Source organism: Bos indicus x Bos taurus, chromosome 17, assembly GCF_003369695.1.
Source record: "Bos indicus x Bos taurus breed Angus x Brahman F1 hybrid chromosome 17, Bos_hybrid_MaternalHap_v2.0, whole genome shotgun sequence".
NCBI lineage: Eukaryota > Metazoa > Chordata > Mammalia > Artiodactyla > Bovidae > Bos > Bos indicus x Bos taurus.
This window is the reverse complement of record NC_040092.1, coordinates 20,417,124-20,442,686: the sequence shown is the minus strand read 5'-3', so window position 1 is coordinate 20,442,686 and position 25,563 is coordinate 20,417,124. Positions and strand designations below refer to the sequence as shown.

The window sequence follows — 25,563 nt, the reverse complement described above, 5'->3', positions numbered from 1 at the left end:
TGAAGCGACTTAGCAGCAGCAGCAGCAGAAAGCATTTTCTGCCTCCTGCTGGTTGTGGAAGCATTTTCCTTGCAGAAAGTTGTGGAGATGGTTGAAGAAGTGATAGTTGGTTGGCGAGATGTCAGGTGGATATGGTGGATGAGGCAGAACTTCGTAGCCCGATTTGTTTACCTTTTGAAGTGTTGGTTGTGCTACACGTGGTTGGACATTGTCTTGGAGAAGAATTGGGCATATTCTATTGACCAGTACCAGCTACAGGCTTTGAGTTTTTGGAGTATCTCATCGATTTTCTCAGATATAATGCTTTCCCTGGGATTCAGAAAGCTGTAGTGGACCAAGCGGACAGCAGACCACTACACAGTGACCATGACCTTTTCTTGGTGCAAGTTTGGCTTTGGGAAGTGCTTTGGAGCTGCTTCTCGGTCCATCCACTGAGCTGGTCGTCACTGGGTGTATTAAATCCACTTTTTGTCGCATGTCACAATCCTATGAGAAATGGTTCACTGTTGTGTAGAATAAGAGAAAGCGGTACTGCAAAACGACAACTTTTTAGATTTGCAGTGAGCTCATGAGGCACTCAGTGAGTTTTTTCATCTTTCCAATTTGCTTTCAAATGCCAGTGAAAGTGAAAATCGCTCAGTCATGTCCGACTCTTTGCTACCCCATGGACTGTACAGTCCATGGAATTTTCCAGGCCAGAATACTGGAGTGAGTAGCCATTCCCTTCTCCAGAGGATCTTCCCAACCCAGGGATCAAACCCAGGTCTCCCACACTGCAGGCAGATACTTTACCAGCTGAGCCACCAGTGAAGCCCTTTCACTTGCGACATTGAATTCTTTGGCAGCTTCTTGTGTAGTTGTAAGAGGATCAGCTTCAGTGATGGCTCTCAGTTGGTTGTTAGCTTCCAATGGCTGGTCACTGCGCTCCTCATCTTGAAGGCTCTTGTCTCCTTTGCAGAACTTCTTGAATCACCACTGCACTGTACTTTCCTTAGCAGTTCCTGGGCCCAATGCATCGTTGGTGTTGCACGTTGTCTCCAGTGCTTTACAACCCATTTTGAATTTGAATTAAAAAAAAAAAGTCACTTGAATTTGCTTTTCATCTAACATCATTTCTATAGTCTAAAATAAATATAAACAGCAAGTAATAAGTCATTAGCAAAAAAAATGTGCATTAAAATTATGTATAACATAACCACATTTAAGAAGGTATTCCAGTATCCAAAAGGCAGGGTTCAGCAATGCAAAATCTCAATTACTTTTTCACCAATCTTTGGAGTAGGAAATGGCAACCCACTCCAGTATTCTTGCCTGGGAAATTCATGGGCAGAGGAACCTGGTGAGCTGCAGTCCAAGGGGTTGCAAAGAGTCAGATACAACTGAGCACCTGAGCACACACACAATAGATGTTTACCTTAGAGAAGTTCTTGTGTATGTTTATTATAGCATTGCTGAAAAGGGAGTACATTGAAAACTAAACATTCACCAAGAGGGGAAAGGGTAAATAACTTGTGATACAGTCATACTGTGGGTAAATGATTAAAATGGTAGAGGTTTATATATGTATTAACATGCATATGTCTCATACAGAATGTTGAGTAGAAAAAGCATTAAAAGGATGTGTACCTTATGCCTTTTATGTAATTTTAAAAATGTAAACAACCAGAAATATGCTTTTTATGTCTTAAAAACACATATGGTAAGATGGTAGCATTTGTTAAAACTATGGGCGAGTGCTTGTTATGGTACTCTTTGTAATTTTCTAAAAATGTTTGAAATGATTCTTCATTTAAAAACTGAGGGGAAGAGGAGTGACTGGGATTGAAATGAAAATAGATGAGACAACCCTTTTAAAAAAGTTTGGTTGTGAAAAGGCGCAGAGAGAGGAAGACAGGAGTTCCTGTCTCCTGGTTTCTGTTTTCTCTCTGGAGTGTGATGTGTGGTTATCACCTGACAGTCAAGCCTGGGGCGAGGGGTTTGAGGAGAGTGGAGAGGGTGTCAGATAGTCATATTTGGTGAATCGGAGCTCCTTGATTATAGCAAGACGTGTTGGCAGCCAGTGTCGGGCGTCCACTTGAGATAGCGATTCTCTGATGATGTCCCAGTCTACACAGGCAGGCAGCTTCTTTCCCGCAAAGCTCAGCTGTAAAAATACAGACACTGAAGAAAAGGGAGGTCCTTGTAGTCATCCAGGCTTAGGTCTTGCTGCCAGTCAGGTGTGCCGGAAAGTGATTAGAAAAGTGGTTCCAGGCAATGAGTAATGATCAGCAGGAGAGTGTCCTGGGTCGGGGGTGGGTGGTAAAGAGGAGCTGTAAAGCCGGAAGGGGCTGACGCCCAGGGGAAGGGGAGACCCAGGGTCATGGGCCTTGAGGTGAGTGTGTTGTGCATGCGGATGCTTGAGCATGGGAGTCGGAAGGATCTTGGAGGTTTGATTTCCTTTTTTAAAACATATTTATTTGGCTGCTCTGGGTCTCAGTTGCAGCATGCGGGATTTTTAATTGCAGCAGACACTCAGTTGCAGCATGTGGGATCTCGTTCCCTGAGTGGGGATCGAACCTGGAGCCCCTGCGTTGGGAATGCAAAGTCTTAGCCACAGGACCACCAGGGAAGTCCCTGGAGGTTTGATTTCTGAGGGGACTGTCTTCTCTAGGGTCATAAAGTTCAGTGAGCATCCTCTGAGAGTTGCATGGTTGGTGGGAGGTGGAGCAGCTCCCATGTGCATGGGGAGGGTGGTCAGGACAAGGGCAGGAGCTACCAGAGGATGGTGGAATGAGCTTCGGACGGGCTGTGCTTCCCAGGAACGGAGGCAGGAACGTCCTGGTCTAGAACGGCACTGTTCAGTACAGCAGGGCCCTTCTCCACAGAGCTGTTTAAATCTAGCTGTGTTGCAAGCATTCACGAGTTTGTGTGTATGGCTGATGGCTATGGTATTGGACTGTGCAGATGGAAGGCCTTTTCTGTCTTCACAGAAAATTCTGTGAGCCCTCCTGGTCTACGGGGGAGAGGCAGGACTGTCCTTCATCCCCTGGCCCTGAGCTCCAATGGGTCATAAAGGGTGTGAAGTGTGGTGAGGGCCTGGGCGGGGGTGTTCAGAGTTGTGTGCATGTGAATGCACCAAATCTTGAGGCTAGATTTAGTTCAAGACATACACAAATTATGTAATTTTCTAGGTGTGAGCCAGATGTTTTGTTTAAGTTATGCGTTGATTTGTTGAAGATTTGTCTTCTTGTTCTTCCGAGACCAAGAAGAGCAATTCAGTTGGAACTGAAAACCTTCAAATAGAGTTCATCTAGCTACAATGATAAGATTGTTCTATGCAGTCTTTGAATCCCTGGGTAAATGTGGAAATAGTATGTCAGAGCAGGTTATTTGCTGTCTGTGCTCAGTCTAAACCAGAGTGCAGACCTTGCAGCGTCTGAGCACACTTCTCATCCTTGCAGCACACTGGCAGGCTCGGACGTCAGCCGGAGGAAGTGGCTGATCCCAGGAGCGGAGCATTCCATCTTCACTGGGCAGCCTCTGGACACCAAGCTGGACAGCCAGCCGGAGGAGACCTGCCTTCCTGGGTGAGACAGCTCCATCGAAGATCTCATTTAGGCACTCTTAGCTTTTCTTAGAGATTTCAGTTGCCTTTCAAAGTTCAGGAAGGTTTAAAGAGCCATCTCCTTGTTCCTTTCATGTCTTAATTTTGAGGATCTGATTTTTCTTTTACTTTGAAAGGCTAGTGCTTTTAGGAAATTTTCCTTTCAGAGGTGGTGCAGAGCCTCTGCACTTGTGCCCCTGGCATAGCCATGTGCCCTGTGCATGGGCTTGCAGTTAGGACACGAGGTTGATCCTCACCCTATGGATCACCAGAGCCCCCAGAAGCAACCTCATTCATTTCCTCCAGAGTGTCGTATAAATATTATATTTCTCTGAGTGCTTCCATGGTGGCTCAGTAGTTAAGAACCCACCTGCTAATGCAGGAGATGCTGGTTCGATCCCTGGGTCAGGAAGATCCCCTGGAGAAGGGCGTGGCAACGTACTCCAGTGTTCTTGCCTGGGAAATCCCATGGACAGAGGACCCTGGTGGGCTACAGTCTATGCGGTCACAAGAGAGACAGACATGACTTCGCGACTAAACAATAGCATGCGCTAGGCTGTGAAAAGGATTGGGAAACAATGGTCTTATATAACAGGTTCAGTTTTATTGATTTGTATTGAAAAGCATACGTATTCATTGTGGAGTATAACTATCAACCATCATGTTATTCCTCTAGTCTAGTAATAATCCCAGTAAACCATCTTAGTTCAGGCTGTTACAACAGATTACCCTTGACGGGGTGGCTTAAGCAACAAACGGTTACTTTCTACAGCTCTGGAGGTGGGCAGTCTGAGATCAGGGTGCCAGCATGGCTGGGCTGGATTCTGTCCTCACGTGGCCTTTCCTTGGTGCATGTGTCTCCAGAGGGAGAGATCAAGATATCTCTTCCTCTTTTTATAAAGGTATTAACCCCAGCGTAGGGGCTTCACTCTCATGTTATCATCAAAACCTAATCACCTTCAAGACCCCACCTCCCTGCCCCCGACATACACACCATCGCATTGAGAATAAGAATTCATCATAAGAATCTCATTCAGCATAAGAATTTTGGAGAGACAGAAAATATTCAGGTCATAGCACTGTGTGTCTTGTAATTACTATTTAAGGTACCATTCTTCTCTGGAAAAGGATCTTTCACCTGGAAGTTCACCAAGTTTATTGATAAAAAAGCAGAGAGAGACTTTAGACACACCAATCATGAAAGCTTTGAAAGAACTTGATGAAGAAAAAGTATTTAAAAATTGGGGTACACAGACAGAGAAAGAGGATACCTCGAATAGTAAGTATTTTATTCCTTGTCTGATAGAAATATAGATGCATACATAGATCTCCTCCCCTTTCTACCCCAACTATATACCTTCTTAAAATGAAATGCCCCAAGTAGTAAAATAAAAAGTTAAATTTATTTTCCTGCTGCTTCAGCCCTATTTCAGACAGTTGAATCCACTAGTTGTTAATGTATCATTGTCGTTACATACATACCTTTTATACAAAGTAAATGACATATTAGTCTCTGTTATTAAAGATTTCTGTGACATTCTTAAGAGTATTTGAAACTTTCTACCTCAGTTTGTCTTACTCACACACATCAGAAAGTTACAGCAGGCATTTGGAGTTCATAAAGTGAGATATAACATTTCCTACGCTCCCTTTCTTGCTTACTGAGCTTCTGTCAGTAGGACAAGAAGTCTGTTTATTTTTTAATGATTTTATTTGTTTATTTTTGGCTGTGCTGGGTCTTAGTTGCCACACGGGCTTCTTTCTAGTTGCGGCCAGCAGGGCTTACTCTTTGTTGTGGCTACTCTTCTCACTGCAGTGGCTTCTCTTGTGGAGAACAGGCTCTAGCGTGTGTGGGCTTCAGTGGTTGCAGCAGGCGGGCTCAGTCGTTAGAGCTCCTGGGCTCTATATCAGGCTATAGTCAAGGCACTCAAGCTTATTTGCTCCACAGCATGTGGGATCTTCCCAGATCAGGGATTGAACCCGTGTCTCCTGCATTGGCAGGCAGATTATTTACCACTGAGCCTCCAGGGAAGCCCAAGAAGTATGTTTAATACTTGAAGTGTGTTTCACAGGTCCAGGCACTTGTACTTTCTCTGGCGCTTATTTGGTCAGGCCTGCTAATCACATCATTAAGATCTTTGGTGTTATATTTCCTAAGCAGTATCTCCTAGTAAATAAATTAGTGACCTGTTTTCTAAAAATAAACTCTCTTGAAAAATCACCTTGAATGCCAGTTGTAAACAGAGAACCAGAATGAATTCATTAAAAACTCCCACATTTTTTTTCATCAAGTGTTTTCATTGTAATGTGGTGCATTTGCAAATAATCATTATAATATAGATAGAAGAATTGCTTGCTTTGTGTAACCATCTGCTGATGAAGGCAGATAACTGAAGCTGGTTTTGTTTTTTACATTTTTCTGTTACAGAATTGGTGAATCCTCGGCCAGCTGACTCTTCAGTCAATGCAAGTCGGTCCCCAGAGAGAGGTGCCCAGCAAAGACAAAAGAGGTTTAATTCTGCTTCACAGAGATCATCATCTTTGCCACCTTCAAATCGTAAATCGAATACTCCAAGTAAGGGTTAGAGGTTTCTGTCTTGGGCTTGGAAGAGTGACATCTGAGCTGTACACACTGATGCTTTCTGCTTCCCTTATGCTTTTCGTAGCACCTAGTACAGTGCTCTGAACACCGAATCTCTAAATGCCATCTTGTTCAGTAACAAACTGTCTGATTGCACAGTTACTATGACCATAACAGAAGACATTCTCACCGTTTATCAAAGTGAGATTTTTATGTGTGTTCCACAAATGTTTTGCAACTAATACCACTTCAGTTTTTGAGTCAAACTCAAATATTTTGATACTGACTAATTAAACATTAGTTCAAACAAATTAAGCTAGCCTGAAATAAAGCTGGTTTTTTTTTTTTTTTTTCATGTAGTTACCTAAAGTTACTCAGCATTTTCTTTAGCCGGTTGCAAGTATGATTTTAAACTCAAGCATTGGATTTCTGTATCCTTAATTTCCATTTTCGTAAGCAGCTGAAGAAATTCATATATGACTGTGCTCTTAAAACTGTTCATAGGTGCACTGGTGTTTCCATCTTATTTCCAGTCGACTTCTAAAATCCTGAAAAACCAGTTTTGAGACAGAGCACTGCAACGACAGTCTGATAGAGTAAAATGTGGCCAGTGGTTTCCTCTAGATAGTTAGAAGTATGCGTTTAGTTTTATGTACTCTTATTTATCTTTCAAAAAGTTTTACAGTGAAAATGTATTCTTTTTACAGTTAGTTTTTCTTTCAGTGCTTTTCTGTGTTCTGCCAACATAGCCCCTACATAGAAGGAAAAGACTGTCCCCTCTTCATTTTCCTCTGTAGCAAAGAGAGAGATTATGTTAACACCAGTGACCATGGCGTATAGTCCAAAGCGATCCCCTAAAGAAAATTTATCCCCAGGATTTAGTCATCTACTTAGCAAAAACGAGAGCAGCCCGATTCGGTAAGTTCTCTAAAAACTGTAGAATAAAATATGTAATAGAATTGATTTTTTTTTTTTTAATGTCAACTTTTACATCTAGCTATCACTAATTTTTCAGTTGTCAGTGGGGATTCTGTAGATTTAAATCATTTAAATAAACGCCCTACTAAAAATAAAAAAGTACTATAATACATGAAAACTGTTTTTAACCATGTAAACTGGCTACTATAAAATTTAAATACTGCCTCAGAACCCCTTCCAGCTTTTGGATATAGAATAATTCTTTGTTTTCCTAAAAAGGTTTAAGGTATAAGGAAAACTGGGGGCCATTTGTATAAGAAAGTGGGCTGTCCTGGTATGGCCCTGGCACTCAACATCACTTTACCTGTGCTCCTGAGAAGGTTGTTCTCTCTGAAGGGTGGTCTGCTGTGTGTACTGTGGTGGGAGATGACCACTGACACCTAAGACACGAGAGCTGCTGGCCCAGCTCTGTCGGGCTGTTGGGGAAAATTAATGAAGCACATTGAACCTCAGTTTCCTCTTCTATAAAACAGGGATAATAATGCCTACCTGCTTATTTCATATGCTTATTAACAAAGATCGGATGAGATCATGTATCAGTAAATGCTTTAAGTCGCTGGCATGTAAATATAGTTTTGTGTTAGAAAATATTATTTAAATTTAAGTTTTAAAAAATATATGACCACCTTTCTCTCTTAAAAAATATGTAAATATGTGAGTTAACTTGGATGCCAGCTCATCTGTCTAGTGGAGAATAGGGAACATCAGTTAACATTTTTTTCTCACAAGTAACTTGCTTCATTCAATAGATTTGATATACTTTTGGATGATTTAGATACTGTTCCTGTGTCTACTGTACAACGTTCCAATCCAAGGAAACAACTCCAGTTTCTTCCTCTAGATGACTCGGAAGGTATCTTTTCCTAAAAAATTATTAATTATGGTTTTAGTCATTCATTTTGTGAATTTCTGGCATCAGGGCTCTAGATGACATTATAGCCTGCACTTAAATTTTTTTTACCCAAGGGCCTCTAAAAATAAGTATTTTTGATGCTCATATTGTTTGTGTTATCCTCATTGGAAAGTTGGGAAACTGAGGTCAGGGGATGTTAATGTTTAATTACCAGGGCCATATTGTTCAGTTTTTTATGTTCTGTAACTTATATACAACTTAGGCTTTGGATGTTTTTTCCTTTTTCTCAATTGTACTTTCTGTTTGAGATAAAGTTATAAAATAATATACATGAAATTGCTTGGGCAGGCCCTTAAAATGCTAACTCTGTAATGTTGATATATGTCCACTAAATGTGTTGCTTATTTTTTAAACTTCTTTTGCTTCAAGTTTACAGAAAGTTTGCATACGTTTATTTAGGGGAGATGTGAAGATTGTCAGACTGAGGGAAAGGTTTTTAGAATTCTGAGGAGAAAAAGCTGAGTATATATGATTGATTACATATTTTCTTTTCATTACGTTTTTTTGACCATGTAGCAGCCATTTCCAGAAAGTGAAGTTGGGTCGCATATTTAGTATGTACATGCTCTTTGAGAAGAGTTGATAAGGAAGAAATTTCTTTTCTCTCTGGCAGAAAAAAAATACTCAGAAAAAGCCCCTGACATCCATGTTAATCATAGCTCTTCCCCCGAACTGTTGCCAAATGGAGCGAAGAAAGTCTCTGTGAGACCAGCCTGGGAGAAGAACAAGTCATTTAGCTATGAACAGTGTCAGCCCGTCTCCACAGCACCACAGGGTAACAATTTTGAGTATACAGCAAAGATAAGGACCCTAGCTGAAACGGAACGGTTTTTTGATGAACTTACAAAAGAAAAAGACCAGGTAAAAACAAACAAACAAAAAAAGTTTTAAATCTTTGTCTGAACTTAATACAGATGTCTGAGGAACAGTCAGAAGGGAATTATTGAGTCAAACACAGGAAGTTACTGTTGATGCCATACAAAGCTGTACTGGAAACACGTGTGAACCCAGCTGTCGTTACTAATTGTGTCAGAGGGAACTTAGGTGAAGTCGAGATGGACAAGAAAATACTAGGCTGAAGTCTTCTTTCCATCCTGTTATAAACATCCTTGCCAGTAATTAGAATTCCCCTATTTTTATTTAAACGTTTTTTTGTGTGTGTTACCAGATTGAGGCAGCACTATGCCGAATGCCGTCTACTGGAGGACGAGTCACTTTGCAGACGAGATTAAATCAGGTGACGTGTCTTAGCTTGAATCTGCTTTGGAGGCCTGATGCTAGTCAGTGCTCCATTTAACCACGAGGATTTTTTTTCTTCTACTTTTAAAAAAGTATTTATTTACTTATTTATGGCTGTGCTGGGTTTTTGTTGGCTGTGTGCAGGCTTTCTCTAGTTGTGGTGCGTGGGCTCCTTGTTTCGCTGGTTTCTCTTGTTGCAGAGGGTGGGCTCTAGAGCGAGGGCTCAGTGGTTGTGGCACATGGGTTTAGTTGCCCTGAGGCATGTGGGATCCTAGTTCCCAGACCAGGGATCAAACCTATGTCCCCTGCGTTGGCAGGCGGATTCTTAACCACTGGGCCACCAGGGAAGTCTGCACGGCCCCCACAGTGGTTCTTTAATGTCAGTTTGTAGGCACATTGAAACAGTCGATCAGAACTTTTAGCCTTTATGAGAAGTGTTTGGTAATGACAGCGTATTTTATAACCTGATGCTAGCTTTCAGGAACAAAGTGATTTTACTTGATACTTCCAAGAAAAGGCATTCATGCCATCATGTTTTCAAGAAACTAACTTGGGAGCAAATGGCAAGATGTCTGTTAACAGATTTCTGCATTGTTAAGGCTCTCACATGAAATCTCTCTTTTTGTGTTTTGTTTTTTCCTCTCCAAACTGCAAATTATTTCTGAATCTCTTTCCATTTAGTGAACGTGTAAAACAGTGGCACTTTGCAACTGGAATAGATGTGAGGTTAAAAAGAGAAATGTGATTCCATTATTGAGCAGGAGATGGTGCAGGTGAAATGACCCATGTGCCTTTCTTTTAGTTGCTTTTCAAAGAGAATTATCAATAAAATGCATGAAGCCATGGGACATTTTAAATCTCTTTTTGTAACATTTTAAACATCACATCAGTGCCGTGTCTCATATAACGGCATGCTTTGGCTTTTCAGTGCCTTAATTTCAGGAAAAGTTCATTCTCAGATTGATCTGTGATATCAGAAGGAAAGAGAGACACACAGAAGAGGTCTTTTTCTAGGTTTGTACTTAGGAATCCTGCACAAGCATTCTCAGCCCTTTTGTTGTTGTTGCCCTTTGTCTTCTTACTATATTGAAACAGCTTTGGCATACATGACCAGAAACTAAGGCCCTTTAAAAGTCTTATTTTAAGAGCTTGTTGGGACCTCCCTGGTGGCTCAGTGGTAAAGAATCTGCCTGCCAGTGAAGGAGACATAAGTTCGATCCCCAATCCAGGAAGATCGATCCCACATGGGTTCTTTGTTATCTTTAACGTCTCTTTTTTTCTGACTTTCTTTCATTTCCTTTGTTGCTCTGAAAGTTTTTATTCAATAATTGGTAAGACTCAACACATGAAACTCATTTTTAAGTAGTTTACTGAGAAATTTCCTGGTGGTCCAGTGGTTAGGACTCTGTGATTCCCCTGCAGGCGGCACAGGTTTGATCCTGGGCCCAGATCCCACAAGTCACAAGGTGCAGCCAGAAGTAAATAAGCAGTTTATTGGGAAGGCAGAAGAAAAATTTGTTGGTTCTCTAATTCTAAATGTATCTGAAACATTTGGTTCCATATATGTTTACATAATGATGATTTTAAGCTCTTTATGAAGTGAAGTGAAAGTCACTCAGTCGTGTCCAACTCTTTGCGACCCCATTGACTGGTCTATGGGATTCTCCAGGCCAGAATACTGGAGTGGGTAGCCTTTCCCTTCTCCAGGGGATCTTCCCAATCCAGGGATTGAACCCAGGTCTCCTGAATTGCAGGTGGATTCTTGACCAGCTGAGCCACAAGGGAAGCCCGTGAATACTGGAGTGGGTAGCCTATCCCTTCCCCAGCAGATCTTCCCAACCCAGGGATTGGATTCTTTACCAACTAAGCTATTACGGAGGCCCAAGCTCCTTATAATTTTATTTATTTTTATTTTTGGCTATGCTGGGTCTTCGTGCTTTTCTCTAGTGGTGGTGTGTGCGTTTCTCATTGTGGTGACTTCTCTTGTTGCGGACCACAGGCTCTAGAGTGTGCGGACTTCAGTAGTTGTGGCACGTGGGCTCAGTAGTTATGGCTCCGTGGCTCTGGATCACAGGCTCAATAGTTGTGGCACACTAGCTTAGTGGCTTTGCAGCATGTGGGATCTTCCTGGATCGGGGATCGAACTCATGTCTCCTTCATTGGCAGGCAGATTCTTCACCACTGAGCCACCAGGGAAGTCCCAACAAGCTCTTAAAATAAGACTTTTAAAGGGCCTTAGTTTCCGGTCATGTGTGTCAAAGCTGTTTCAATATAGTAAGAAGATAGAGGGCAACAACAAAAAAAAGGGCTGAGGATGCTTGTGTAGGATTCGTAAGTAAAAAAGGGCAAAAAACGATGAAAAATGCTCCACCTCACTAATGAGTTAAAAAAAACAGACACACATTTAAACAAAAGCATAATTTTTAAGGCTTTCCAGGAGGCTCAGTGGTAAAGAAACTGCCTGCCAGTGGAGGAGCCACAGGAGCCGTGGATTTGATACCTGGGTGGGAAAAATCTGGAGAAGGAAATGGCAACCCACTCCAGTATTCTTGCCTGGAGAATCCCATGGACAGAGGAGCCTGGTGGGCTACAGTCCATGGGGTTGCAAAGACTTGGACACAGCTGAGCACACACACGTGTGCATGCATCATTTTTAAGCTCTTACATTGGCAGGTGTAAAACAAACAAAAAAACAATGATACCTGGGCTAGGGAAAAGCTTATCCTTCAACACTGAGTAAGGAGAAAGTGTCACAGACTTCCTGGAATTCAGCTTGACATGTATCCAAAGCTTTAAAATTATACATTTTTTTGGACCTAGCATTTTTACTTGAGGGAATGATTCCTAAGGCAATATTTCTAGGTATGTGTAGAGACATGTTTCAGAATATGTATTTAATTTAAAATGATCTCATAAAGGATATTCCATAACAAGAAAAGTTAAATTGAAAAACATTCTAAAGAAGTGTTTGATTTTTTTTTCTTAAAATGATGTTCCTATATACATAAAAAAACAGGAAACAGGAACAGTGGTTGTTACTTTTTGCTCTTCTATCTTCTGAATATTCTAAAAATGAACTGTTAATTTCTTACAGTGAAAGTGTTGAAGAGAAAATTTTTAGGTTTTATTTCAGGATACCATTGGAGTTAGTACTGAATAAAATACCTAAAGTGGTGAATATATATTTCAGGTACTGTTTAACAGTAGTAGTGTTTATTTTAAAATAGCAGTTGTTACACTGATTCATTGTACAATCTCTTGTTTCTTGGAAAGGTCTCCTCCAGCATTTTTCCTTTTTAACCTAGAAATTTTGGTCAGAAGAAAGTTATCTGATATAAGTGGGTTACAGCACCAGTCAGATGTGTCCATTTTTTCTGGGGAAATGTATGAAGAACCTTCTGGACTCCTCCTGTACTGTTTTCAGTTCAGCGGAGTCAAATAATTCTCTCCTAGAGAACTGGGTTGCTGTTGCTATTATTTCTACATAGTGTATCAAACATATTGAGAATATTTAAAGTTCAGCAGTTACCTTGAATGGTTGAAAAGTTGATTTATGTTTATAGTTTAAATGAAATAATGTAAAGGATGATTTGTATAAAAGCCAAAATAATTTTAATTTTGATGTTTAAACTTGCTCATTTGCTGCAAGAGAGGTCATTTTGGTGATACTTATAGAATTGGTGAACTCGGTAGAATTCTGATTAAGTTTTTTCCTTTATTTTCGCCCAGGAAGCCTTGGAAGATCGTTTGGAGGAGATTAATCGAGAGCTGGGTTCTGTTCGCATGACGTTAAAGAAATTCCATGTTTTGCGCACCTCTGCAAATCTTTGAGATTTGTGGTCATTAAATTTTGAGACATTTTTGTTTGCACTAATGTATAATTATGCACTCAAAAAAGGCAAACTATTTTATACTGTTTCTAAGCCTTCAAACGTAGTTTTACAATCATGCTATTCTTTACACTTGCTATTTTATACTTCAGATAGCCACATATTTTCAAGATATTTTTGTTATGCTCAGGAACCTCTTGTATATTTTACTATTTAAAAAGTATTATTTTTAAATAGTATATGTCTCCTGTTTATATCAAGAATAAAGAAATATAACAGGGGAGGCAGCTTTGTTTCTAAACATAGTGTTATCCTTTTACGATGAACTTTGCACACCAATTTTATAAACTTGTTCTACATTGTGAATATGAGTCTAGTTTTTTTAAATAAATGCTTAAGAAGAGCTTCCACAGTGATAGAGTAATACATGCTGAATGCAAAAAAAAAAAAAAAGCATACCCTAGATTTAACTATGTTGAAGTTTTTTTTAAAAATGGTAATGTAATTCCTGTTTGAAACGTGTCTTAGAGTGAACATTAGAGTTAATAATGGAAATGTTGGAAATAATGGAATATTGGAAAGCTCTGAAAGTGAGAATATTTCATTCTGTTTCCCTTAAGCTTTCTTATTTGTAAGAAAGAAAAATGCTAGAGATGGAAATCTCTAATTTTGTGATATATGTAGTACTTTCCAGAAAAAAGTCAGCTGGAGAGCTGTAGCTTTCTGCCCATCTTTCTGAATGTAACTTGTGTCCCACCTTTGACACTGATATGATAAAAAGCTTTGATGAAATACAGGCCACCACCCAGTAAGGTTGTAAGAGCAGTTTCCTCAGCGTACACTGCCTCAGATGTCAGATTGTCAGGAAGATGTTTTTAACATCTCTCCACCATCCCCCCCATCCCCCCACCCTCCCAATGAAGAAAAACACTTCCATAGTAGCTGCTGTAAGAACAGTAGGTGGAGGTCAGAGCAGCTTATGCTGCTTGTTACTGCACAGGTAATGTGTCTAGATAGAGCGCCGTGCCTTTCGATTGGCCTTGCTGGGGGGCTCTAGCCCACTGCCTTGGCAGTGCCTCCTGCTCTCAGAAATTCCACATAGGTCGGAGGCTGTGATCTGACCAGAAGTATGGCAGGTAGAGGTCCTGACTGCTGGTCAAGGTCCGGGCTCCTCAGCTGCTCGATTTTTTGGTGGCCAGTCAGAACCCAGTGCCCACTCAAGCTCAATATGTGTTGATAAACAAGACTCATTCCACACTTTCAACACTAATTCCCACCGATTCAGGTTTTAAAGTTTGGTTTACTCTTGAGCTTTTTCTCCTCCTCCCTGTGGCTCTTAATAGCATGTAGTTTCGGCGAGCCAAGCCACCCGATATTCCACTAGGGGCTATGTATGCCTTCGAGCAGGGATCTCAGAGAATCTTTGAGCACCCTTCACCAAAGCTTCCTCTGCCTGAGCTCCAGGCCTGGTTCCCTCCTCAGGCTCCCTGCTCAGCGTTGTGGGGGGTTCTCAGCAAGGGGAACTCACTGACAGCTGCCTCTCCTGCTCCTTCCTGTCCATGAATCAAACCTTTGCTCCCACGTCCTGCAACCTGTTGAAGACCTCTGGCTAATCAGAGTTACTCATCAGAATCAAGTGCCTTACTCCTGGTATTTTTTTCTGGTCTTTTTTTTTTTTCTTTCTTTCTTTTTAATCTCCTAGTGAAGAAAACATTCATTTTAATCAATCTCCAGTATAGTTGTATCAAAACTTAATACAGGGATTGACTTTACGGGTGATGCTCCCTTTAATATGGTCCTATACATGACATTAAAAACTCACTTGAAAATTGTCAGCCGTTTCATTGTTCCCTGCTTTTATTGTAAAGTCTGTTACATTCCAAAGAATAGGAAATTGCCCTTTCAGAAGAGATGAGAGTTTTATCTTACCAGGGAGTTATCTTCTTAGTAGTCATATTCCAGTATTTAAGCCCCATTAAAGTGTCTTCTGTGCCTCTCAGGGAAACATGTGATTTGATTTGTGACATGTCATAAACTGGAAGTATCAGTCACTTCAGAAATTTAAAAAAAATTCTCTCCATAGCTGTGAAGAGGGACACCAAGGAAAATCCTTCCAACCGTCTTTCCTTTTGGTAATGCTTAATGTACAACTACTCTATTTAAAAACAGCCTCAGCTTTGTCCAAAAAAAAAAATAAAAAAAATAAAAAATAAAAACAGCCTAAAAGCTGGAAAGGTGACAACCTTAAAAAGCAACTGTTATATCCCAGGGAGGTAAACTATAGTTGCTGGCTGCAGTTAGGTTTTTTACTAAGTGAATCTTCCACTTCTAGGAAGTGCCATTTAAAATTGAAATAGAGTTACTGCTCTCCTGTCACCCAGACCTGCCGCCTTCCTTTCACTGAAACGCCTGAGGGAGGAATGTGCTTGACTGCTTGAAGGTGCCAAGTGGATATAGCTACTAATCCACACTAGGACTGCAGGAGCTGGACAGGGGACAGGTGAGCCAGACCTGGATCACACCCTGCTCAGGCTTTCCTCCAGGTAAAGATAAGAAACTTCCTTCCATTGTGGGAGATTATATGCAAAGTGCCTGGTATCTCTTAAGTTTTCAATCCGTAGTACATTTCAGATTCATTCTAAGTTATTAAATAGGCTTTTGAAGTAGTGATTTCAGTGCTTTCTTAGAAAAGTAGACCATGTCCCTAGCAATTGACTTAAAAACTGCCTTGGGCTGGTTGACATACGTTAGGTGGTCAAAGATGTTCTCTCCATCTTTTTGTAAAAAATGAGCTTTCTCGGGGTTTAAATGAGCTTCCCTCTGGTGTGTGTGGTTTTTTTTCCCATGAGTAATTGATGACCTCTGTAGTAAGTTCAAATACCCTGCAATCTTCAATGTGACTTGGGAGTTGTTTGATATAAGCTGTTTTGCAAAAAAAGTATTGCCAATGTAATAAAAATAATTGCTCCTTTGAATGTTCCATAATTAGACTTCTAAAGTTGCTGGCCTGTGAAGCAGGACCACACAAAGGAAGAGGATGCCACTGAATGTTTGAAGGTTAACATGAAGTTTATGATTTGCTTTTGGAATTTGATAAGCAACCAGAATTTGTTCCCCCTTTTAACTCGGAAAAGCCCAGTGCTTGGCTGAATGCTATTTGAATTCTGAGAAGTTAGACATTTCTGTCATTTTGAATTTTAGATATCTCAAAAGCAGTTTTCAGTAAATTTTAATGTGCCACGTGTGCTGTGAGTCTATAAGAAGCTTTAGAAAATAAATATCGATACATGTCTAGAGCCCTTTAGGAATCAAAGGTAAATCGTATTTACCCATCACAAGTGATTGTACATGGTTATGAAATTTGCAGGTCTGATTAAATGAATTATATTGCACCAATTTTGCAGGAAATAATTTCCTGCCTTGCCAAGAGTTCTGTGGCAGTTTAATAATAAACTACACCAGTATTCTTAGGACCTGTGTTACTAAGCTTTCCCTTTCAGATTTGTGTTCTGTTTCAATAGGCTCCTCTCAAATAGGAGGAATCAAGCCATAACTTTGCATTTGCTGGACATTATATGCCCTGTCATTGCTGTGACTACAGACTTCAGAGATAATGTTTTATTCACAATTTCACTGTAACCATGACCAATACAGTGAGAAATCTGCTTCCTGTAGTGCTACTGACATTAGATAAAGACCAGTCCTTGTTGCAGTTTTAAAATCTAGTCAGATGCTAGAGTGATGAAATTGTAAGCTCCGCAAGAGCAGGGACCATCTCTTTGCATACAGGCACTGAATAAATATTTGTGGATACAAACATCTGTGCTATCAGTGTATTTATTCCTGCTGGCCAGTTGTGGGCTCTGGTTTTTAATGGTGTTAAGTCCTCTGAGTTACTGGTTTGGGGGCAGGCACTGCAGGGTTACAAGGGCAGCTGCCCAGGGGCTCTGTTCTGACTGGCCTACAGGCAGAGAGCCTCACTCCCGAAATCTATATGCTCTGAAAACTTTTTTTTTTTTTTTACCTTTATCAAAAAAGTAAAGGTCAAAGCAGAAGTAGCAGTGAAAGGACCTGTCGCTCAGTTTGGCTTCCACAGATCCTCAGGCAAGGAGGACGCCTGTGCGGGAGACAGATGATGACTCAATCCCTGGCCGACTCAACAGCAGCTGGGGCTGGAAAACTTGACTGGCTCTTAGGGTGCCTCTTGATGGAGGGAAGGAGTTGGCCCATTCAGTGTCCAAGGAGATGGGACAGCCTTTGGTCTAGGTTGTACTCTCTCTGACTTGATCTGAACTCATCTTGGGCTGCTTTTAACTTCACCTTACACTTGCCCTCCCAAGGGGAAGCACTCCCTGGCTCCTTTCAACCTGAGAAAGTGATACTTAGTGATAAGTAAACTACTCCTAGGTTGGGGGTGTGCCCTGTTTAATTCATTTACTTCAAATCTTGACAAATAAGGCCTTCCTTGCTTAATCTAAATATATACTTCATGATTTAAATATCACTCAGTACCCTCTTGGTTCAACTGGAGTGTCCAGTCTGGTTGGAATATCAAGATGAAGCTATTTCTGATCCTCTGCCAGTTCCTTCTTGAGGTCAGGGGCTAGAACTTACCCTCTGGCTACTATTACTGCCACGCCTTCTGATTGCCAAAGAGCATTTTCATTTTTCGGTCCAGACCATATTTGGTGTCCTGAGGAGAGAACTGGTTGCCTCTCTTTCTGCAAATCAGGTTGGTAACGGATAAAAGCACCAGGTGTCAAGGTCTGGAGTTCCATTGACTACCTTTGGTTTGCCCACACATTCCAAATGCCTTCCTTAGTTTTCCGCAGCTCGTTCCCCTTGATTCTGTCGTTTTACTCCCAAAGGACTCGAGTTTTCTTTTCTGTAAATCTGCTCATTCCTTTCCCCTCGTATTGTTGGGGGTGGGGGGTGGCGGGGGGAGTGTCTCCTGGCAAGTGAGGCTCACAGTGTTAAAAGGGCCAAGAGGTCGTGGGCCGGGGCCTCCCCTCATGGAAGTGACCTCCAGGCCTTTGCGGGGGTCGCCCGGGCGAGCGCAGACCTGACGCCCGAGCGGGGCCAAGTTTGTCGGGGTTTCTCCGGGCGGAGGCTGGCCCTCGCGGCGGGCGGGCGGGCGGAGGCGGCGGACGGCTCCGCGCGTGGCCTGACGGAGGCGCAGGCCCACCGCCGAGTGAGGGAATGCGAGGCGGGCCCGGCGCGCACGGGCAGCAGCGGCCGCTGAGGCGCGCGGGGCACGGCGGTGCCGCCGTGTAGAGCTGTCAGGCCGGTCCGCGGGCGCGCCCGGCCCCGCGCCCCGCCGGCCGCCGCCTCCATCCCCGCCCGCGGCCCGCGCTCCGAGCGCCCAGACCCGAGGCGGCCCGCACGTGCGCCCGCTCGCCGCCCGCCAGCCGACGATCTGGGAGCATGCCCGCGGGAGTCCGGCCGCTCGCCCGGGGCCAGCTGGCGGCGGCGGCGGCGCGTGGAGCCGCGGGGCGCAGCCGGCCGGGTTGGGGCCACCGGGCCGGAGTCTCCCGGGCCGCGTGAGGCGGCGGCGGCCCAGCGCGGCCGAAGAGGACGGAGCAGCGCCGTGCAGAGCGGGGTGAGTGTCTCAGCGGCCCGGCCGGAAGGCGGCGCGGCTGGGCCCCCTCCTCAGGCCCGCAGCAAACCCCAGTGGGGGCGGGCTCGGGGCGAGGACCCCCTCCCCCCCCAGCACCGGCCGGGCGGGCGGCGGCTCCCGAAGGCCCCGGCCCGCCCTCCTGGCCGGTGCGGGGAAAAGTGGGAGACCCGGGCCCCCCGCCCCGCGCTGGGAGGAGGGTGTGGCGCGCCGGGACCCGGGGCTGAGGAAATCCGCCCCCAGCCCGGCACCCGACCCCCCTACCCCAAGCACTGGCCCTCCGGATTCGGGGGGTGGGGGGCCCAGTGCTAATTCCGAATTTCCGTCGGTTCTGGCTGGGGCGCGGAGGGCTCCCCTCCCCCAGTGACAAGTGTCGCGGCGGCCCAGGGGCAGGTGTGTGTGCGGTGCTGGGCCTTCCCCGGCCGGCCCGCGCTCCTGACTGAGGGGTCGGGAGGAAGTGGTGGCCACAGCCCTCCGTCCAGCCCTCTGCGCTTCTCTCCTCCTCCAGCCCTGGCCTGCCTGGGGGTGTACCCGGGGCCTAAGCGTGGGGTGTGGCCCTCAGAGAGAGGGGGCCAGGACTTGGAAGAAGTGCTCCCGGTTGTCCCCCTCGCTGGAGGAAAAAATCTGGCCAATCTCCATCCCGTGAGTCGCCCTTTCCTGTTGTAAAACCTGCGGTGCCAGCTCTGTGTCTGAGCAGCCATCTGCCTTCCTACCCTCTCAGCCTTTCTTATGGGGTAGGGGGCGGGGGGCGTGCAGGGCCGCTGGGTGACTTGGGGAGGGGAAAACTCTTGAGTCCCCCCTCCCCCATAACGTGCAGCTAATTCTCCCTGAGGGAAACCTCAGATGGACGTTCTGAGTAAATAGAGTGTGTTTGCTAGGCAAATGTCATTTCAAGGCAAATCTTCTAGCTCTATCCCCTTTCAACCCATTTGCTGCCCCCTACATAAATTCTGGATTCCTCATCCTACATTCCTGTCCCTACCTCTGAAATATGGGGTAGGGCAGAAAGTCTCAGGCCTGCCCACCCCCTCCCCTCTAGAATCAGAGTTCTTCAGAGGAGACCTCCTTTGAGCATCTTTCTCGGTCCACTGCTAGCTCTCTCCCCAGTCCCCACCAGGGAGCCATTGGGGTGGCAGGCTAGACCCCTCCCTCCTTTCTGAAGGGAATGCTCCCCTTCATTTGAGTCTTCCCCATGGCCAAGCCCCCAGTGTGACTCATCTCTGCTCTGAACTCCCATTGCACCTTATCTGGGTCTCTCGTGTGACTCTTATCACCACCTGCCTTGTTTTATAGTTACTTTTGTGTCTGCTTATCTCCCCTGCTGGATTGTCAGCTCCTGGAGGATGGAGGTGGGGTTTGATTCATCCCTAGGCCTGCCCTGGGTCAGCATCCTGGGCACTGTCAGAATCAGTGTCTGGATGAAGTAGAAGTCCCCACCCCAGCTTAGCTCTGGGACCCTTGCTTATCTGACTCCTGGACTGTCCCTGTTAAATTCTTCGCTGGCGATTGGAAGAGACTCCCAGCCCTCTTCTTTGCAGAGAGAAACACCATGAGTTAGGAAGGGCTGTTTTTCTTGTAGGGAGTGACTTGCCAAATGACTAGGACAGTACACGCTCTGCTATGAGGATGTCCAGGCACAGACTGTGAGCTCTCTGGGCCCTGGGTGTGGAATGGACTTCTCTCTTTGGCCTTCCGCACTCGTCGGACATGGGAGGCAGTAGAGAACCAGACTGGGATTCAAGGTTCCAGGCCTGGCCCTCCCATAACGTCTGTAACTAAGTTACCAGGTTTCTCTTGATTTTGGTTGGTCCTTCCTTATGGAATCTGAAAGAAAATTCCTCTGCTTCTATGAGGCCCTACAGGATTTGGGCCCTGCATCCTCTGCCTTTTTGACTGTTCATTACGGAGATCCAGGCTTGTCTTCACTGGCCTTCCCAGGTGGAGTCCACCACCTCCACCTTTGTGCCCCATGCTAATTCAACTTACCACGAAGAATGGCAGTTGAATGTTATCCTGTGCCTCCCTGCTAGACTGAGCTCCTAGAGGAGCAGGGGTTGGCCCTAAATCTCGTTTCTCTGCCTCTCCTGTGCCTGGCACATGGGAGGCTCTAGGGAAAAGGTCTGTGGGATAAAGGTGAGAAGCTGAGAGCCCTTTTTCCAGTTGACTATACATTCTCTCTCACAGGGACCCAACTTTGCCTTCCTCCCTATCTAGAGGCCTGTTTTAAAACCAGGCAGACGGGGACTTCCCTGGCGCTCCAGTGCCCAAGACTCTGTTTCCACAGTAGGAGGCTCGGGTTCAATCCCTGGTCGGGGATGTTCTGCAAGCCGTGAGGTTCCGCCAAAGAAAAAAAATACATAAATGAAATGAAAGCAGGCAGATGTTCTCACCATCCCATCCTGTTCAGGCTTTCCATCTTGGTCTCTATGAAGAGCCAGTCATGGAGAACGGTGCCATTCATCTGTAGAGATTAGAAGCGGAAACTTCTGGTGTTTCGAGATCTCTGCTTGGCTGCTTTAGGAAAAGACAATGGAGTAGAGGGTGGGGGAGTGTATGCTCCGTTGTGGAAGGCCAGTGATCTCATGCCTGTGTCCTTAGCCATGGGCTGGAAAGGTGAGCCATCTTGAGTGAGCATTCACATGCTTCCAGGCCCCTTCCCACCCCTTCTCAGCCTTGTGGACAGACCTCCCGAAACCTGCCCAGCAGGACCCCCTGCCACCGGACACCGATGTAGCTAAGTGGTCTTTTATTTGTTTTTAATAATGAAGGTTTAAAAAATTATGTATTTATTTATTTTTGGCTGTCCTGGGTCTTCGTTGCTGTGTGGACTTCTTTCTACTTGTGGTGAGTGGGGGCTGCTCTCTAGTTGCCGTTTGTGGACTTCTCATTGCGGTGGCTTCTCTTGTTGCTGAGCACAGGCTCTAGAGCATTCGCACTTCAGTAATTGCTGCACGTAGGCTCAGTAGTTTTGGCGCACGGGCTCAGTTGCTCCAGGGCATGTGGGATCCTCCTGGACCAGGGATCGAACCCATGTCCCCTGCACTGGCAGGCAGATTCTTAACCACTGGACCACCAGTGAAGCCCCGCTAAGTGGTCTTCAAATGACTTCTCTCTGTATCCTTCCATCAGTGTTTATTAGGCTTTCACTAGGTACCCAGGATGTTATCAAGTAGTGCCATGGCAGCCATGGCAAATCCTTGTCCGCTCTGCTCTAAAGCCTGGGGTAATGAACAAGGGGCATTGCTCCCTCTCTGCTCAAGTCTTCTTAGAGCGTGTAAGAAAAATTGATTTTAGAATTTAGATGCTTTGCCTCCCCTGTGTGCAGGGAAAGTAGTTTGCTTCCTCTGATCATGGGAAGGAAGATGGGGGGAAAACATGTTTGGTATGTGTACTGCATGTACAGCGTGCACAAGGCTGCCCCATGCACCCTGCCAGTGAGGTGGTGTTCGCCCTCCCGCCCTCCTTTCTCCCAGAGAAAGAAGCTGAGACACGGAGAGGTCAACCCACTTGCCCAAAGGCTCTGCGGGTTTCTACCCAGTTCTGCTGGACTCTGCTCATTCCACCTGCACTGTATTTCTGACTGATTCAGGTCACCTCCTCTTCCCTGGCTTCCAGGATGCTGGACGGACAACGCAACATATTCATATACAGACTATAGTCACTCACCCTCATAGTCAGCATACTAATTTCTACTTTACTGTCTATGTGCGTATATATACATATGTGTAAATCTACCTTTATCAGTCATCACAAAGGGTTTCTGGAAAACTGGACATACAAAGAGTTGAATATAATAAGTAACATTGAGTGTAAAACTTCGACTCACGGTGTGGTTAGGGTGATTCGCCCCACAGGTAACACAGGGCATGCTGTGGCTTAAACAGCAGGCAGGGTTCAGAGGAGGAGACGCCCTTTCTGGGTAAGGCGGTCAGAGTTGACTTCCTGGAAGAGGTGGGATTTGAAGGAGGCCTTGAAGAATGGGTGGAGTTTTGATAGTCACAGCACCTGGAAAGGTGTGTAGAATTTAGAGTTTCAAATCTGTAGTTATCACCAGGGCCCTTCCAGAAAAGTTTCCTGTGGAAAAGGAGAGAAAATGGCAAGATTGGTGGTGCCTTTTCAGGTCTTCTCCAGCCTTGCAGGAGACTCTGGGAACACTGGAGCCTTGAGGACTGCGCCCCGTTAAGGATGAATGATGCCAGAGAAGAGAAGCGACTTGCCCAAGCCCTGCCCCAAAACCTGGAACCCAGGTCCCTAATTCCCAGCTCGGTGCGGGCTCTTGTTACTGGAGGGGGTTGACGACAGGCAGCAGCCCTGTACATCGGTCCTTTGTTCCTGTAAAGTAGGCACAGGGGTACTGCCTTCCTCACTTCCAGGCTGGTGAACACCAAGAGAAAGTCCTGCAAAATCGTCATGACCAAAGGCAGAAAGAGCCCTGTTGGAGAGGAGGGCTGGCATTCGCTTCAGTTACCCAACTGCCCTTACCAGAGGAGGGAAACCAGATTAACCAACAGGCAGGATTCCGGCAGCAGACAAATCAAACCCAAGCAAGCGGCTTGGGGAAGAACATCGAGAAAGCAGTTTCGAGACTTCCCTGGTGGTCCAGGGCTTAAGACTCCAAGCTCCCGATGCAGGGGTCCAGGGTTTGATCCCTGGTCAGGAAACTAGATCCTGCATGCCACAGCTGCACATGCCGCATGCACAGCCACATAAGTTGTTTTTTTTTTTAAGTCCTCATTATAAAAAAAAAAATGATTTTTTTTTTTTTTAAGAGAGAAAGCAGTTTCACACCCTCTTTTTGCTGAAATCCGGCATCTTTCTCAAAGCTTTTCCTCCGAGAGCCCTCACCCCATAGTCCCATTTCCCTTTTATGGGATGGTGTGGGGAGTTGGTGGTACAGGGGAAAGAGAGTTATTAAAAGAAGCCCGAGGACTTGGGGATCCCAAGGCTGATTCCCATCCCATGGTAATGCTGACCGGATGGGTGTGGACATGTCAACCTTCAGCTGCATGGGGCGGTGGCCCAGCAGGGCAGAAGGTCTTGAAGTGTAATATAATATATCCCAGGTCACGTGTGCACACAGTCCAGGTCCAGTTCTGGCAGTTCTGCTCTTTGGGGAAATTCAGAGTTAGGTTCCTGCCAGCCTCTGGCCACAACGTTTGTCCCCTGACCAATAGAAAACTCTTTTTGTGTGTGTTTCTTACTTAATATAGGTTACTGATTCATTGGGCTTCCGTGGTGGCTAAGTGGAAAAGAATCTGCCTGCCAGCCAGTTCAGGAGATGCAGGTTCGATCCCTGGGTCGGGAAGATCCCCTGGAGGAGGAAATGACAACGCACCCAGTATTCTTGCCTGGGAAATCCAGGACAGAGGAGCCTGGTGGGCTACAGTTCATGGGGTCGCAAAAGAAACATGACTTGGTGACTAACCAGCAATAACAGTTGATTCATCAAATTAAACTCAGCCAACAGCACCGTTACTCGATGCCTGAGTGAAGATCCTCTAGCACACATGTTTTCTCCATAAGGCACATCACGGTTTTCCCCAGCTCTGAGCACCAGACAGCGCTTCAGCCTCACGCTCGGGGCCATGTTAAATCGCTAACAAAAAGCACAGAAGTGTGAAAAGCATGGCACTAAACAGACCACGGAGAGGATACTTGTTGACAGTTTGAACTGAAAGGCAGGGGGCCGCCTTGTTTGACCTCTGCAGGGCTCAGTCAGGCAGGGTGACTCAGTTTTTCCCTGCTCTGTGCACGTCTGCAAAAGACCAAGTAAGCACCGCGCTCCTCAGTTCCTGAGTTACAGGTAAAACTGTAGCCAGATAGGAGGGGCCGTAAATACTACGGAATCTGTGAATAATGGGTACCGACTGTTTTGCAAAGTAGTTCCACAACACGGCATTCCTGAGTGATAAGGAGGGACTGTTGCCACATTTAACAGAAAGGAAACAGGCTCAGAGAGGTGAAGGACCTGATGCAGCTTGTGTGAGTAGCTGGGGCCCGGCCAACACTTGCACCCACCCCTACTTGCACCTACCCCTGGCTGATCCCAAGTGTCGTTGTTTCCCCTCAGCTCCTATCGCATTTGTTGTGAGAGCCTTTCCTCTCCGTGGCCACAGTCCTCCCACTCCCAGGCACAGACCTCATCTGCTGTCTTTGTCATTGTGTCTGCAGCATCCAGAACAGGGCTCCTCACGTGTGCTCAGCTGAGTTCAGTTCTTTGCCGCCCCAAGGACTGTAGCCCTCCAGGCTCCTGTGTCTATGGAATTCTCCAGGCAAGAATGCTGGAGTGGGCTGCCATTGCCTCCTCCAGTGGATCTTCCTGACCCGGGATCGAAGCCGAGTTTCCTGCTTTGGCAGGTGGATTCTATACCATTAGTGCCACCTGGACTCCTCGGCGACGCTCAGTGATTCTTGGTGAGTAAAGGCTGGGACCGAAGCTGCTTGTGTTTGCTCCGTCCTGGGTGCCAGAAGAAGAAGAAATATCTGGACATAGGTTTCCCCCCTCGCCCTCCTGTACCCCTTCCAGAAGGGTGCCCATTTCCCTTTTCCACAGCCTGCAAACAGGAGGTCCCATGTTCCAGCACACCAGAAGATGTGGGCAACCTCACATCTAACAGAACTGGTCTTTGCTGGGAGGAGCTGAGGGCAGCCTGTCACCCAAAGGAATAATGCTCCTAGGGAGGCACTTCGGGCCAGCATGGGGCTTCCTGGGGCCCCATGCCTCCAATCCTGGCTTTCTTACTCCTGGGCACCTTTACAAAAATGTTCTGTCGCTTGTGCCCCTTGAAGAGTTGGTACACAGGTCATAGGAGTTATTGCTATTTC

General features: G+C 45.3%; 2 protein-coding genes across 21 annotated transcripts in view; both read left to right on the top strand.

The window, feature by feature from the left end:
- The window catches only part of MPHOSPH9 (M-phase phosphoprotein 9), a 55,593-nt gene extending 38,652 nt beyond the window's left edge, over positions 1–16,941 (top strand). For 8 of the 13 annotated variants that reach the window (XM_027566956.1, XM_027566963.1, XM_027566961.1 and 5 more), the window contains 8 exons: positions 3,441–3,566; positions 4,690–4,862; positions 6,012–6,158; positions 6,962–7,082; positions 7,892–7,995; positions 8,669–8,916; positions 9,224–9,292; positions 13,024–16,941. In XM_027566956.1, the coding sequence (XP_027422757.1) occupies positions 3,441–3,566; positions 4,690–4,862; positions 6,012–6,158; positions 6,962–7,082; positions 7,892–7,995; positions 8,669–8,916; positions 9,224–9,292; positions 13,024–13,125 (1,090 nt within the window). In that variant the 3' untranslated portion in view covers positions 13,126–16,941. The other 5 variants (XR_003515234.1, XR_003515235.1, XM_027566960.1 and 2 more) reach the window with 3 other exon arrangements.
- A 1,699-nt stretch (positions 16,942–18,640) lies between these two features.
- PITPNM2 (phosphatidylinositol transfer protein membrane associated 2) overlaps positions 18,641–25,563 on the top strand; it is a 163,176-nt gene continuing 156,253 nt past the window's right edge. For 6 of the 8 annotated variants that reach the window (XR_003515232.1, XM_027566949.1, XM_027566952.1 and 3 more), the window contains exon 1: positions 18,644–18,723. The gene's annotated coding sequence lies outside the window, so the exon portion shown is untranslated. Of the gene's footprint in view, positions 18,724–25,066; positions 25,153–25,563 lie in introns of those variants that run through there. The other 2 variants (XM_027566955.1, XM_027566943.1) reach the window with 2 other exon arrangements.